The following is a 12,821-nucleotide window of genomic DNA, read 5'->3' on the forward strand; positions in this document are numbered from 1 at the left end:
CAGGTCCTAACCCACAGCACCCACCCATGGTTCGTTCGTCCTCAGTGCAGGGCAACAGGTAAGAGCTGCTTTCAGCCTGGTGCCTTCTCTGGTCTGCCTGCCCACATCAAGGCTGCACACACTTACTCTGGCCTGACTAGATCTCACTTTCCCTTTGTCTGTTTCTTAGGATCTGTTTCTTTGTCAGTATCTTTTTTTTCTCCCCCTATGTCTCTTCCTGTCTTCCCTTGTTTTCAGCTTTCCTCTGTCTCTTTTTTCCTTGTTTTCTCAGTTTTCACTCACTTCACTTCTCACTCTCTTACACTCTCACCTTCTCTTATTTTTCCCTCCTCTGAGTTCTCACTGTATTTTTTCCTCTAAATTTCTCTCTCCTCTTTCTTGAACTCTGTATCTTTCAGTCTCCATGTTTCTGTCTCTCTCTTCCTCTCCTTCTGTACTTCTCTATGAAGAAAGATGTCTTAATATTTCTTCCTGCAATTCTCCATTCCTCCTCCCTTTGACTCCCTCTCCCTGCTGGGCTCATAGCAGTGCTCAGTGGGTCAGAGCCTTGGGGGCCAGAGCTAGGGAGGATAACTAAGGGGATGAGGGGGAGATGGGAATGATGAATTGAGTAAGGAGAGATGTGAGGGAATTGAGAGATGAATAATTAGCACAAATAAGGGGAGAAAGTGGAAGAGGAACACAGTGTCACTATGCAGAAAGTCAACAGACTTGTATTCTCACCCTAATTTACTGTGAGACACTAGGCAAATCATTCACCTTCTGAAGAAAAGGTTTGACCTATGACTTCTACTACCCTTTGTAGTTTTGATTTTGTAGTCTTTTAAATTTTTTTGTTTCTATGAATTTATGATTCTCTGATTGGAGGTATCTAAAATTCTATATGATTCTTCAGTGGTTGGGAAGGGGTGCCAGAAAGGGAAGTAAGACCTGATGTTTCCAACTCCTGAAGAGCAGTGACCACTTCCTCTCCAGACTTAACTGATTCTTGCAAAGCAGGCCACAAAAGGAGGGAGGGCAAGGAATGCTGCAATGTGTGGTTTCTGGCCCACTGCTGGGGTAGAGTTGTGGTTGGCCCTTTTGACCTCTGGGGACTGTAGATTGGATGCTGACATGAGAGAGGATTTTAAAGGTACAAGGACAAACTTTGAGTGATGATCTGTCACTTGGCCTGAAATTTCACCATCTCCCTGGTTGAAAGCATTGTTTTAAGGAGATTCCTGGCGAGCATTACCACACAGTTGGGTGCATATATTGTTAAATGGTAGAATGAATAAATGAATGAAGGTTCAACAGTACCTGACATTCTACTTCAGTTCCTTTGGTAAAGGCTTTTGGTCACAAAAGGCAAATGTCCTGGAAAGGGGCCTATATTTAGTGCAGCAAGGGGATGTCTGGAGTCAGGCCCTCAGTCAAGAAAATATGTAGTAATATTTGAATCATGGCTCCATAGTGGTTAAGTTAGTGCTGTCTGGAGGTTCAAATGCTGCTTATCCTACTTATTCTATGACCTGAACAAGTTACTTAAACTTTTGGGGCCTCGGTGTCCCCATCAAAGGGTTGACATGAGGATTAACAAAGTCAGTGCATGTGAAGCATTTACAATAGGGCCTGGCACAGTGAGGGCTCTGTGAGTGTTTGACTGTCAGAATCATATGGAATCTATGAAATTACCTAATCCAACATCTGTGGAGAAACTGAGGCCCAGAGAGGGGAAGTACAGAACCCAAGTTCACAAAGTAAATTGTGACAGGATTGAGAGATTAGCTGTTCAGACCTGGCCTGGTATATTCATGATGTGACTTCCCTTGGCTGTACCTTCACTTTCCCTACATAGAAAACAGGAAAAAATAATAGCTAACACTTTTTCAGTGATCATTCTGGGATGGCTACTCTTCTAAATAGTTTGTATGGATTATCTTATGGAATCTTCACAATGTTCCTATGAAGCAGAGCATCCTTGTTAATTTTACTGATATAAGATATAGAGCAGGGAAGTGACTTTTCTAAAGTCCCAAAACTAATGAATGATGGAGCCAGGGTTCAAATCCAAGTAGTCTGGCTCCAGACCTTATGCTCTCAATACCCTAAATTGCCTAAAATGTTTCCTTGATTCCATTGTACTCACTCCAGTTTCATGGTAGGTAGTGAGATGGAATGGAAACAAAGCCCAAGGTAACTAGACTACAAGGACATGGGTCATAATGACGGCCAGTCAGAGTGAAACAGGACAAATTCTAGGAAAGAAGTATTAGAAGAGAAGAAATGGGAACTGGAGCTTGAAAGAACTTCAGAATTCAATAAATTCCAAGCAGTGGTCTTTATTTTCCCAGGACCCTGAACATATCATGGCCAAAAGCATTTTAGACATAATGAGTGTATTGAACTTCTTTTGTTTTTATACATGGGGAGTAGGCTTTAATCCACCATCATCCCAAGGCAAGATGGGACTTTGCCTTTAATCTTGAGGTTTTTCCTTCCCACTAAATACTCCAATATTGTTGTCATTATTGTTGTCAATATTGATGGTGGGGGAAGGAGTTTGCAGGAGCCTAGAGCTTGGCCATCTGCCTTGCCTGCCTTTCACTGGGCCATCCACCTCTCCTCACCACCAATAGCCAGGGCCAGCCCCAGCCAGATGCTCAGACGTGATTCCAGGAAGGGGTTTCTCTTCTCTCCCACGCCCTGGTCTCAGCTTGGGGAGTGGTCAGACCTCAATAGTGATAAACTCTGGGAGCTTTATCTATGTTCTGCAGGCTCAGCCTCAAGTGCTTTAACCTTCACAGCCAGGCAGGGGAAGGGAAACCCCTATCTTCAGATATGAAGTAGGCAATGGATCCAATTCATTACCTCCCATGTGAGGTAGGTATAATTACCTCACATTTGACTGCTGATGAAAGCCAAGACCGAGAGAGAGGACTTGTGCAAGAATGTCCAACAAGGGAGTTTGGAGAGTTGAAATTTAAATAAGAAAAGCTAACATTTACTGAACACTTACTATGTTGCCAGGCACTATCCTAAAGGCTTAACATGGATTGTTTCATTTAGTCCTTTCAACAATAATCTTTCCTTTTCCAATTTTAGGGCCTACATGCCTTGGCCCCACGTACCAACCCAGACTGCTGTGACAGTCTATGAGAGTGGGAGGAGGATGCTTTGGGATGGAAAAATGGGAAGAGATTGCTTTGTTAGATAGGCGGAGGGTGCTTGCTCTATGAGATCAGGAAGAGAGGGAGGTGAAGGAGGTTGCCATGTGAGGACAGAGCCATGAACTCCTCCTGCTCACCTTTCCCTCACAACATAAGTATTCAGGTACTGAGAGTTCTGTTAGCGTCTACTCAGTAGCTTTCTTGGCAGTGCCCAGGCCTTAGTCCTCCCAAATTCCCCCATATCTCTCCCATTGTACTGTCCCTTATCTTGTCTCACCCTTTGATTCTGGCTTTCCAATTTGCCCCTTTTTTTCAGTCTGTTTCTTCCTCTTGCTCTCTCTAGCTGTCCTTCTTTTGGTATCTCTGAGCCTTCCCTCTTCACAACCCTCATCTCCCCTTTTAGCCACCTCTCTGTCTCTATCCTTTGATCTTGTCATTTTCTCTACTCTCTTCTCTCTGTCCCTCAGTGCCTCTCTCATCTCCTTTAATAGGGTCATGCTCCTCTTCCCTGAACTTTTGTTTGTTGCTTAACCCTCCCCAATTTCTGGCAGCATTTCTCCTTTTATTTTTGTGTCTGGCTAACTCTCTGCCCCTGCTGGATTTTTCTCCTCTTCTGCTCTCAGTTTTATAAGTCTTTGTATATTCCTTTAGTCTCCTTCATCTCTCTTCTCATGTTCCTTTTGTGCCCCTCTGTCTGCATCTGCCTCTACCACTATGTGATGCGCACCCCACCCTCGTCTCTTTCTTTCATCTCAGTCTCTTTCCTTATCCTTCTGTATTTTTCATCATCCTTTGTCCCCTGGCTTTCCAAATCAGTCCTTCTCCCCATGTCTGTTCTCATCTTTACTCTGTCCCCTTTACCTCTGGCTTTGATCTATTTCTCTTCCTCAATTTCTGTTCTTCTAACTGCACCACTACCACCACACCTTTGTTCTCTCTCTACTTTCCTCCTTTATCTTTCCTAAATTTTCTTTTCTTCTAACTCTTTCCCTACTGCCCTTCTCTTTCCCCCATTTAAGACTCTGTTCATTCATTAATTTACTCCCAAATTCAATAAATATTTATTGAATAGTTATGTGCCATTTGGTTTTTCTTTTTCTGATGTTCGCTCTGTCCCCTTTCTCTCCTCTGTCTTGGCCTCTGGCTCTTTCACTAACCCATAGACTATGCCTTTGTGCCTTGTCTTCTAGCTCCCTTTGGATTTGCTTTCATCTCCTCCTTTATCTGTGCTTATCCAAAATCCTAATGCAAATTCAAACACAGCAAGGTACCAGCCTGGTGACACAAAGTCTGTAGGACCTAGGGCCTGCCCTTTCTTCCTGTTCTCTGGATCTCTTGGTACCTGTGGCCTCAAGCTCCTTCTCTCTCTCTGGCTGAGCTTGCTCAGGAAAGTCTCTGGGCAAAGCCTCAGGAGCTCTAGTCAATGGCATCTGTTTGCATTATCAGGCTAAATCTTCACTTTGCTAAGGCCAATATTCTTAGAAAGATTCTTGGCCTTAAGTATTGATTAGAGGGCGGGTGGATTGTCAATTCTCATCTTGCCATACAAAAATACACTTCAATGATCCTCACCATCATAGAAGGGGTCAGTGGCAGACTCTAACTCAGAATCCAGGCTTTTTCACCTCCAGTTAGAAGTCTTTCCTTCAGCCATTTGTCTAACAGTCAGTTTCCTATTTCTTCCTCTCTCATGCCCCATTGGTACATTTTAACATTAGGAAAGAAGTTCTTTCCCTGGAAGGACAATAAAGGCATCTCTGAGGAGGGTAGCAAGCTTTGGGTGGGAAACTAAAGGCAAACACAGGAAGGTCAAACACAGGAATCACCCTTGGCTTTTGGGTGGCCCTCATGATGGAATCTCATCTCTTCTGTATCTTCTGCAGGGCTTCGGGTTCAAGATGGTGGCAGCAGCCATGTTGCTACAGTACTGTCCAGTATTTGCCCGGGGTCCCACAGGCCTCCTAGGCAAGGTAGTGAAGACTCATAAGTTCCTGCTTGGTATTGGACGCTGTCCTGTTTTGGCCACCCAAGGACCAATCTGTTCTCAAATCCACCTTAAGGCAACAAAGGCTGGAGGAGGTAAGAAGAGGCTGCTGGCAAAAGGGAAGAACGTCTAGGTCCTGTGGACAAGGTTATAAGTCATATTGGCCATCATTGCCTAATAGTTAGGAGGGTTCATGTGAAAAGTGTCAAGGTAGGGTGAACTGGCCCAAAAATATACCCAGGATCTGTCTTCTACCAGGTTCTCTAGAGAGTCTCACTCCCATTCTCCCCACACACTATACTCCAACCATACTGAAACTACTTAAAATTGCCTGAATCAATCCTATTTTCTCAAGATTCTGTGCCTTTGATCCTGTCAAATTACCTCTCCCATACCCTGTTCCAGAGTATCTCATATTTCTCATTTGACACTAAGCTTGGGCATCATATCCTCTGTGAAGCCTGCCTAGACCTCCAAATTCCAGCTTGTCCAATTCCAATTCTGGGTCATGTCCCCTCCCTCTTCTGGACTTCCATAGCCCCCGTCCTCCCTCCCATCCCAGCACTGTTCACAATGTGTCTTTAGCGTATGCCATTCTCACCAGCTTAGAAGCTCCCCTAGCACAGAGACCAGACTCATCTATCTCTGTGTCTGTACCATAGCCTGAGCTAGGGCTTTGGGGTACAGTAAATCTTAGTAATCATTATTGAACTGAACTTATAGCTAGAAATGCAACCCCAATTACTTTCTCACTTTTGTATAGACTCTCCATCTTGGGCCAAGGGCCATTGTCCCTTCATGCTGTCAGAACTACAGGATGGGAAGAGCAAGATTGTGCAGAAGGCAGCCCCAGAAGTCCAGGAGGATGTGAAGGCTTTCAAAACAGGTTGGAGTCAAGTTCCACTTTATGCAACCTAATTCTTGAACCCACTTCATCACAGTCCTGAGCTAGGCTAATCCAAGGGCAGCTTAATGTACATCCCTTGATGAGTAGTCTAGTCTTTTCCAGGGGAGCCATGGTAGGCAATAGGTTAGACTATACGCTGAAGCACACCCTTCCAAACACACACATATGCACAGGCTCCTGTAACTTTCAGACATCAGTCTAAGATGAATCCTCTAAAATTCTGCCTCCCCTCTTTCAGGTGGCTAAATGGATCCCAACAGGCTAGGTTCCCATGTTTAAGCCAGACTACTCTATAAGAATCTGTATTTGCATGAAACATAAAAGGTTAGGAGTAGATACACCCTTTAGAAGGGTGGAGCTCCAGCTCAACTCAACTGATGCAGACCACCCAAGATAATCACACTTGAGAGATGCCACCCTGCTGACATCTTTCATAGGCCCTTTGGGGATATCGTTAAGGACCACAATTTTGAAATGATGTTCAGAAAATAAGAGTTAGGTGCACTGCACTACACCTACTTCCCAAGTGTAGGACCCAGGGTGGCTGCCCCAGTTAACTCACTCAAGGGAAAATCTTAGTGGGGAGAAGTGTGATTCACCTTATGGAAGGTTTCCTGACATTATAGGAGTCTCCACTCAGGGAGATGAATAGGAGCCTACTTTGCAGAAGATTTCTCCTCTCTCCAGAAGGCTTACCTACTTTATAAACTTGAATTTTCATATACTGCATTGAGCTTAAAGAGGACAATATATGCTTTCTTTTTATCCCCCTCTCTTCATGGCCAATGAATCCCACACTCCCTTTTAGAGCTGCCCAGCTCCTTGGCCTCAATCAGCCTGAGGAAGCCATTCTCCAGTCCGCAGGAGCAAGAGCAGATTTCAGGGAAGGTCACACACCTGATTCAGAACAATATGCTTGGTGAGTTTGCTGAGGTGGAAATAAAGGGGATCAGAATAGGGAAGGAGATCTGAAAGGGCTTCTGACATAGTAGAGGAAAGGGCATGGAAGGACTTTGGAACAAAAGGGAATCTGAGTTTAAATTTTAATGCTGGCACTTGCTGGATCTGTGCACTTTGGCAGGTAAAGTCACTTTCCTTCAGTGGGATTTTAATACCTATCTCAACAGGTTACCATGAGGAGAAAATAAAATGACATTTATGGAAATGTTTCTAGCTTTTTATGAGGCCTCATTAAATATTAGGCTTACTCCCATTATTTCTTCTCCATGCTTCCCTCAAAAACTCTCAGCTTTCATAGAGAGACTTTTCTCCACTCTTGTATGTGTTTATATTCATTTTCATAATGGAATTTGCTTTATTTTTCTAACATAAAAGGAATATGATTCATTGTAAAATATTTTTCAGCAGATATAGGAAAGTATAAAGATGGATATTTAAATCATTCTGAGTATACCATTCACACCACACACACGCACTCCACTCCTCTTACCACACACATGTTTTTATTAGAAATGTGATATTATTCTACCCAGATTTTGTTATGCTGTATGGTTCACTTAACAATATGTTGTGGGCCTCATCCTCTGTCCATAAACATAGAGCTACATAATAATTATTAATGGTTGAAGTGTGTTCTGTAGTATGGATACAACCTCATTCAGTTAATCAAGTACCTATAATTTAAGTTGTTTCCAATTTTTTTGTATTCTTCTAGTTTAGATTACATGTTGGTTTTACATATATATAAATGTATAGTACTCAGTTTTTGTTTTTTTACCTAATGATATCTTGCTATATATTTTGGTCTGTGGCATTCTTATTTTTTTACTCAGCAATATGCCTTGGTGATCCTTCCATGTTAATACATATATATCTACCTCACTTTTCAATGTTTCCTAATATTTTGCAGTATAGATATACTAGAGATTATTTGGCTATTCTTCTATTTGGCTGCTTCCAATTTTTCCTATTACAAACAGTGGTGCAACAAACATCCTTGAATGTGCCTCCTTGTGCACATAGGCAAGTATTTTTCTAGTATAAACACTCAGAGGTAGAAATTCTTGATGTGTAAGGGTGTGCACATTTTTAATATTAATAAATATTGCCACTTATCCCTCCAATATGGCTGTACCAGTTAAGGAGGGTATCCATATTCTCACAACCTTACCAGCACTTGATATTATCAAACTTTTAAATATTTATCAATCGATAGGTGAAAATTTGTTTTCTCAGTTTTATTTTCCCTTATTAGGAATCTTTCCCTATATTTATTGAATTGTTTTTTCATATTCTTTGTCCATTTTTCAACTGGGTTGAAATCTTTCATAGTAATTTTTCAGAGTCTTAAAAAAATAAATTCTGGCTATTAGTCATTTATATGTTAAATTTGGTGCAAATATTTCCCTAGGTAGGTCAGTATGTGCATTTGAAAAACTCTTTATTTTACCCAAGGGTTTATTTTATTTTATTTATTTACTTTTATTTCAGGAAATTATGGGGGTACAAACATTTTGGTTACATATTATGACTTTGCCACGTCTCAACCATGATTTGAGATGTGCCCTTTCCCCCCAACAACACTCGCCACGCCCATTAGTTGTGAGTTTACCCACCCCAACCCCCCTACCCTCAAAGAATATTACTAACATGTGAGCACCTTACTGTTGATCAGTCAGTGCCAGTTTGATGGCGAGTACATGTGGTGCCTATTCTTCCATTTTTCTGATACCTCACTTCAGAGGATGGGCTCAAGCTCTATACAGGAAAATATAAGAGGCACTAGATCACCATCGTTTCTTATAACTGAGTAGTATCCATTGTATACATATACCATATTTTGTTAATCGACTTCATGAATTGACAGGGACTTGGGTTGTTTCCACATCCTTGCTATAGTGAATTGTGCTGCCATAAACATTCGAGTGCAGATGTCTTTATTATAGAATGACTCTTGTTCCTTTGGGTAGATGCCTGATAGTGCTATTGCTGGATCAAATGGTAGTTCTACTTGTAGCTCTTTGAGGTATCTCCACATTCTTTTCCACAGAGGTTGCACTAATTTGCAGTCCCACCAGCAGTGTAAGAGTGTTCCTGTCTCTCCACATCCTCGCCAGCATTTGTTGCTTTGGGATTTTTTGGTAAAGGCCAATCTCACTAGAGTAAAGTGATATCTCATTGTGGTTTTGATTTGCATTTCCCTAATGATTAGAGATGTTGAGCACTTTTTTATATGTTTGCTGGCCATTATTCTGTCTTCTTTTGAAAAGTTTCTGTTCATGTCCTTTGCCCATTTATTGATGAGGTTGTTTGATTTTTTTAAGGTTTATATAGATTCCTGTTATCAGCCCTTTATTGGGTGTGTAGAAAGCAAATACTTTCTCCCATTCTGTAGGTTGTCTATTTGCTCTAATGATAGTTTCCTTGGCTGTGCAAAAGCTTTTTAATTTGATCAGGTCCCATTTATTTATTTTTGTAGCTGCTGTGATTGCTTTGGGGGTCTTCTTCAAAAATTCTTTGCCTAGGCCAATGTCTGAAAGAGTCTTCCATGCATATTCTTCTAGGATTCTTAAGGTTTCGTGCCTTAGGTTTAAGTCTGTTATCCATTGTGAATTGATTTTTGTAAGAGGTGACAAGTGGGGATCCAGTTTCAGTCTTCTGCATGTAGCTATCCAGTTTTCCCAGCACCATTTACTGAAAAGGGATTCTTTTCCCCAGTGTATATTTTTGTCTGCTTTGTCAAAGATTAGATGGCTATATAAGGATGGTTTTATATCGGCATTCTCAGTCCTGTTCCATTGGTCTATGTCTCCATTCTTGTGCCAATACCATGCTGTTTTAGTTACTATAGCCTGATAGTACAGCTTGAAGTCTGGTAGACTGATACCTTCCAGTTTGTTGTTTTTGCTTAAGATTGCTTTGGTTATACGAGGTCTTCTCTGGTTCCATACAAAGCATAGAATTTGTTTTCTATATCTGTAAAGAATGACGATGGTACTTTGATGGGGATTACATTAATTCTGTAGATCACTTTAAGTAGTATGGACATTTTATAACAATGTTGATTCTACCAATCCATGAGCAAGGTAGATTTTTCCATCTGTTTGCATCTTCTACAATTTCTTTTCTTAGTGTTTCTTAGTTCCCCCTGTATATGTCTCTTACCTCATTTGTTAAATATATACCTAGATATTTGATTTTCTTTGAGGCTATTGTAAAAGGTACTGCGTTTTTTTATTTGAATTTCAGCTTGACTGTTATTGGCGTATAAGAATGCCTCTGATTTGTGTGTATTAATTTTGTATCCTGAGACTTTACTGAATTCATTTATCAATTCCAGGAGTCTCTTGGTGGAATCCTTGGGGTTTTCTAGATATAATATCATATCATCAACAAAGAGTGAGAGTTTTATCTGTTCTGCCACCATTTGGATGCCCTTAATTCCCCTCTCTTGTCTAATTGCTCTAGCAAGGACTTCCAGCACTACATTGAATAGAAGTGGGGATATTGGGCATCCTTGTCTGGTTCCAGATCTAAGTGGGAATGGTTTCAATATTTTCCCATTCAGAATGATATTTAAAAAACTTTTGATACATATTTCCAAACATCCCTGCAGCAAGAATGTTACCAATTTACACCCCCAATAACCATATAAGTTGCTGTCTGGAACAATCATGATTTCTGTCTCATGTATAGAGTTCTAGAGTTTAACAAGCCCATTCACATATATTATTTCAATCGATCCTGAAAATAGAGTTGCCCCATTTTGTAGTGGTAGTGGTTAAGGAAGTGGGCTCTGAGTTATTTATTTGCTGGACACCTACTTGCTGCATGACCTTGATCAAGTTACCTAACCTATTTATGCCTCAGTTCCCTCATCTGTAAAATGGAGACACTAATAGAACTTTCCACATAAGATTGTTGCGAGTAAATGAAATATTTAAAAAGTTCCTGGAGGAAGGCCTTATATGTGTTAGGCATTCATTAAATGTTGGCTATAATAATGTAAGTAAATATCAGCTATTTTTATTAGTATTACTACCACTACTATTACTATAGTAGCAATACTACTATCATTACTATGTGCCAGATGTTAGTTTGGGTGTGTTATATGCTGTCTGTCATCAGATTCTCACAACTCTTCAAGGAAAATATTACTAACCCCATTCTAAAGATGAGGACATTAAAACTAAGAGAGAAGATTCATGACTTGTTCAAGGTCACTCAGCTAGGAAGTGACAAAGAGATGACTAGAAACTAGTTCTGTTGATCCTCCTACCACTGAGACTGGAAATAGTAATTCCAGTAGGGATATGCCACACTAATCCCAGAAAGAGAGACGAGGTCATGCCAAGGTTAGAAAGCCTGAGTGAATGTGGGAATGGATTACTGAGTGAGTGAGTAGGCAAAGGGATGGTTGAATAAAATAGTGGAGTTAATGTGGACCAGTAAGTCAATGACTGAGCAAATAAATGGATATGTGGAAAGAGAATTGAAGAACTCAAAATCAACACATGGATAAAATAGGGACTAGCCAGGAATAAATTTAAAATGAATTTTTTTATCCCCATCTCCACTCCTACAGGAAACCATAGCTTTGGCTATGACCAGTTTTTTAGGGACAAGATCATGGAGAAGAAACAGGATCATACCTACCGTGTGTTCAAGACTGTGAACCGCTGGGCTGATGCATACCCCTTTGCCCAACACTTCTCTGAGGCATTTGTGGCCTCAAAAGATGTGTCTGTCTGGTGCAGTAATGACTACCTGGGCATGAGTCGGCACCCTCGGGTCTTGCAGGCCACACAGTGAGTAGTAGGGTCTGGGCCATGAGCTGCAGGGACATACCCAGAGAAGATGCAAAACCACACATAGAAGGAAAAGGCAGAACTGACAGTAGAAACCTGGGTTCCACCATCAGCCCTTTAGTCAAAAGTTCTCAAGCATATCTATTCCTTGGAAATGAACTAAGTTGGTCAACACACCACGTTTTCCAAACTCTTGGGTGTCCAGTGCAATGGAAGAGAAGGATGAGAGACCAAGGAAGGCCTACTCTCCATGAGCTCTTAATATAGCTGTGGAATTAGTATTGCTAGAGATGGTATGTCACTCCTTCTAGGTCCTCCAAACTGCTAAACCTCAAGCTAGTTTCTTTCTCCATCTCTGAGTGTCTCTAGCCCTAGAAGGAGGGTCCATGTCTCCCCATCCTTCCTATCCTCTCTACTTGGCCACATAGGATATAGTTCATATAGGATCACTAAGTCAATGTTGACCCCCATCAGAGGAGGGAAACGTATCTAGTCCCCCAGTGCCTGACAAGGGCTTTTTCTTCTCCTTGTCTCCCTTGTTTTCTCCTTGCCAGGGAGACCCTGCAGCGTCATGGAGCTGGAGCTGGTGGCACCCGCAACATCTCAGGCACCAGTAAGTTTCATGTGGAACTTGAACAGGAACTGGCTGAGCTGCACCAGAAGGACTCAGCCCTGCTCTTCTCTTCTTGCTTTGTGGCCAATGACTCTACTCTCTTCACCTTGGCCAAGATCCTGCCAGGTAAGTCCAAGGCCTGAGGTTTGTTAAGGGCTAGTGTCCTGCAAAACAGCATCCAGTCTCACTGCCTCCATTGATCCTTCCTTCTATTCTGAGTTCCCTTGCTCCCATTGCCCTTCCTTCTTCTTCACCTTGCCTATCCTCAACACTGGATGATTATACACCTCTGATTTCTCTCCTTCTGCACCTAGGTAGGCAACCACTACTTGGGAGCATCACTCAACCTCACAGAAGAGAAACACCATAAACTCATCACCTCCCACCCAACTCAACTGGG

At 41.7% G+C, this 12,821-nt stretch overlaps 1 protein-coding gene across 2 annotated transcripts in view; it reads left to right on the forward strand.

Annotated features, from left to right (window-relative positions):
• Positions 1-12,821, forward strand: part of ALAS2 (5'-aminolevulinate synthase 2) — a 24,308-nt gene continuing 11,487 nt past the window's right edge. The window contains exons 1-6 of one of the 2 annotated variants that reach the window (XM_045538925.1): positions 1-58; positions 5,033-5,228; positions 5,897-6,019; positions 6,849-6,959; positions 11,586-11,808; positions 12,363-12,547. In XM_045538925.1, coding sequence (XP_045394881.1) covers positions 5,048-5,228; positions 5,897-6,019; positions 6,849-6,959; positions 11,586-11,808; positions 12,363-12,547 — 823 coding nt within the window. In that variant the 5' untranslated portion in view covers positions 1-58; positions 5,033-5,047. The remainder of the gene's footprint in view (positions 59-5,032; positions 5,229-5,896; positions 6,020-6,848; positions 6,960-11,585; positions 11,809-12,362; positions 12,548-12,821) is intronic. The other variant, XM_045538926.1, reaches the window with a different exon arrangement.

This window comes from Lemur catta, chromosome X (assembly GCF_020740605.2).
Source record: "Lemur catta isolate mLemCat1 chromosome X, mLemCat1.pri, whole genome shotgun sequence".
Classification (NCBI taxonomy): Eukaryota; Metazoa; Chordata; class Mammalia; order Primates; family Lemuridae; genus Lemur; species Lemur catta.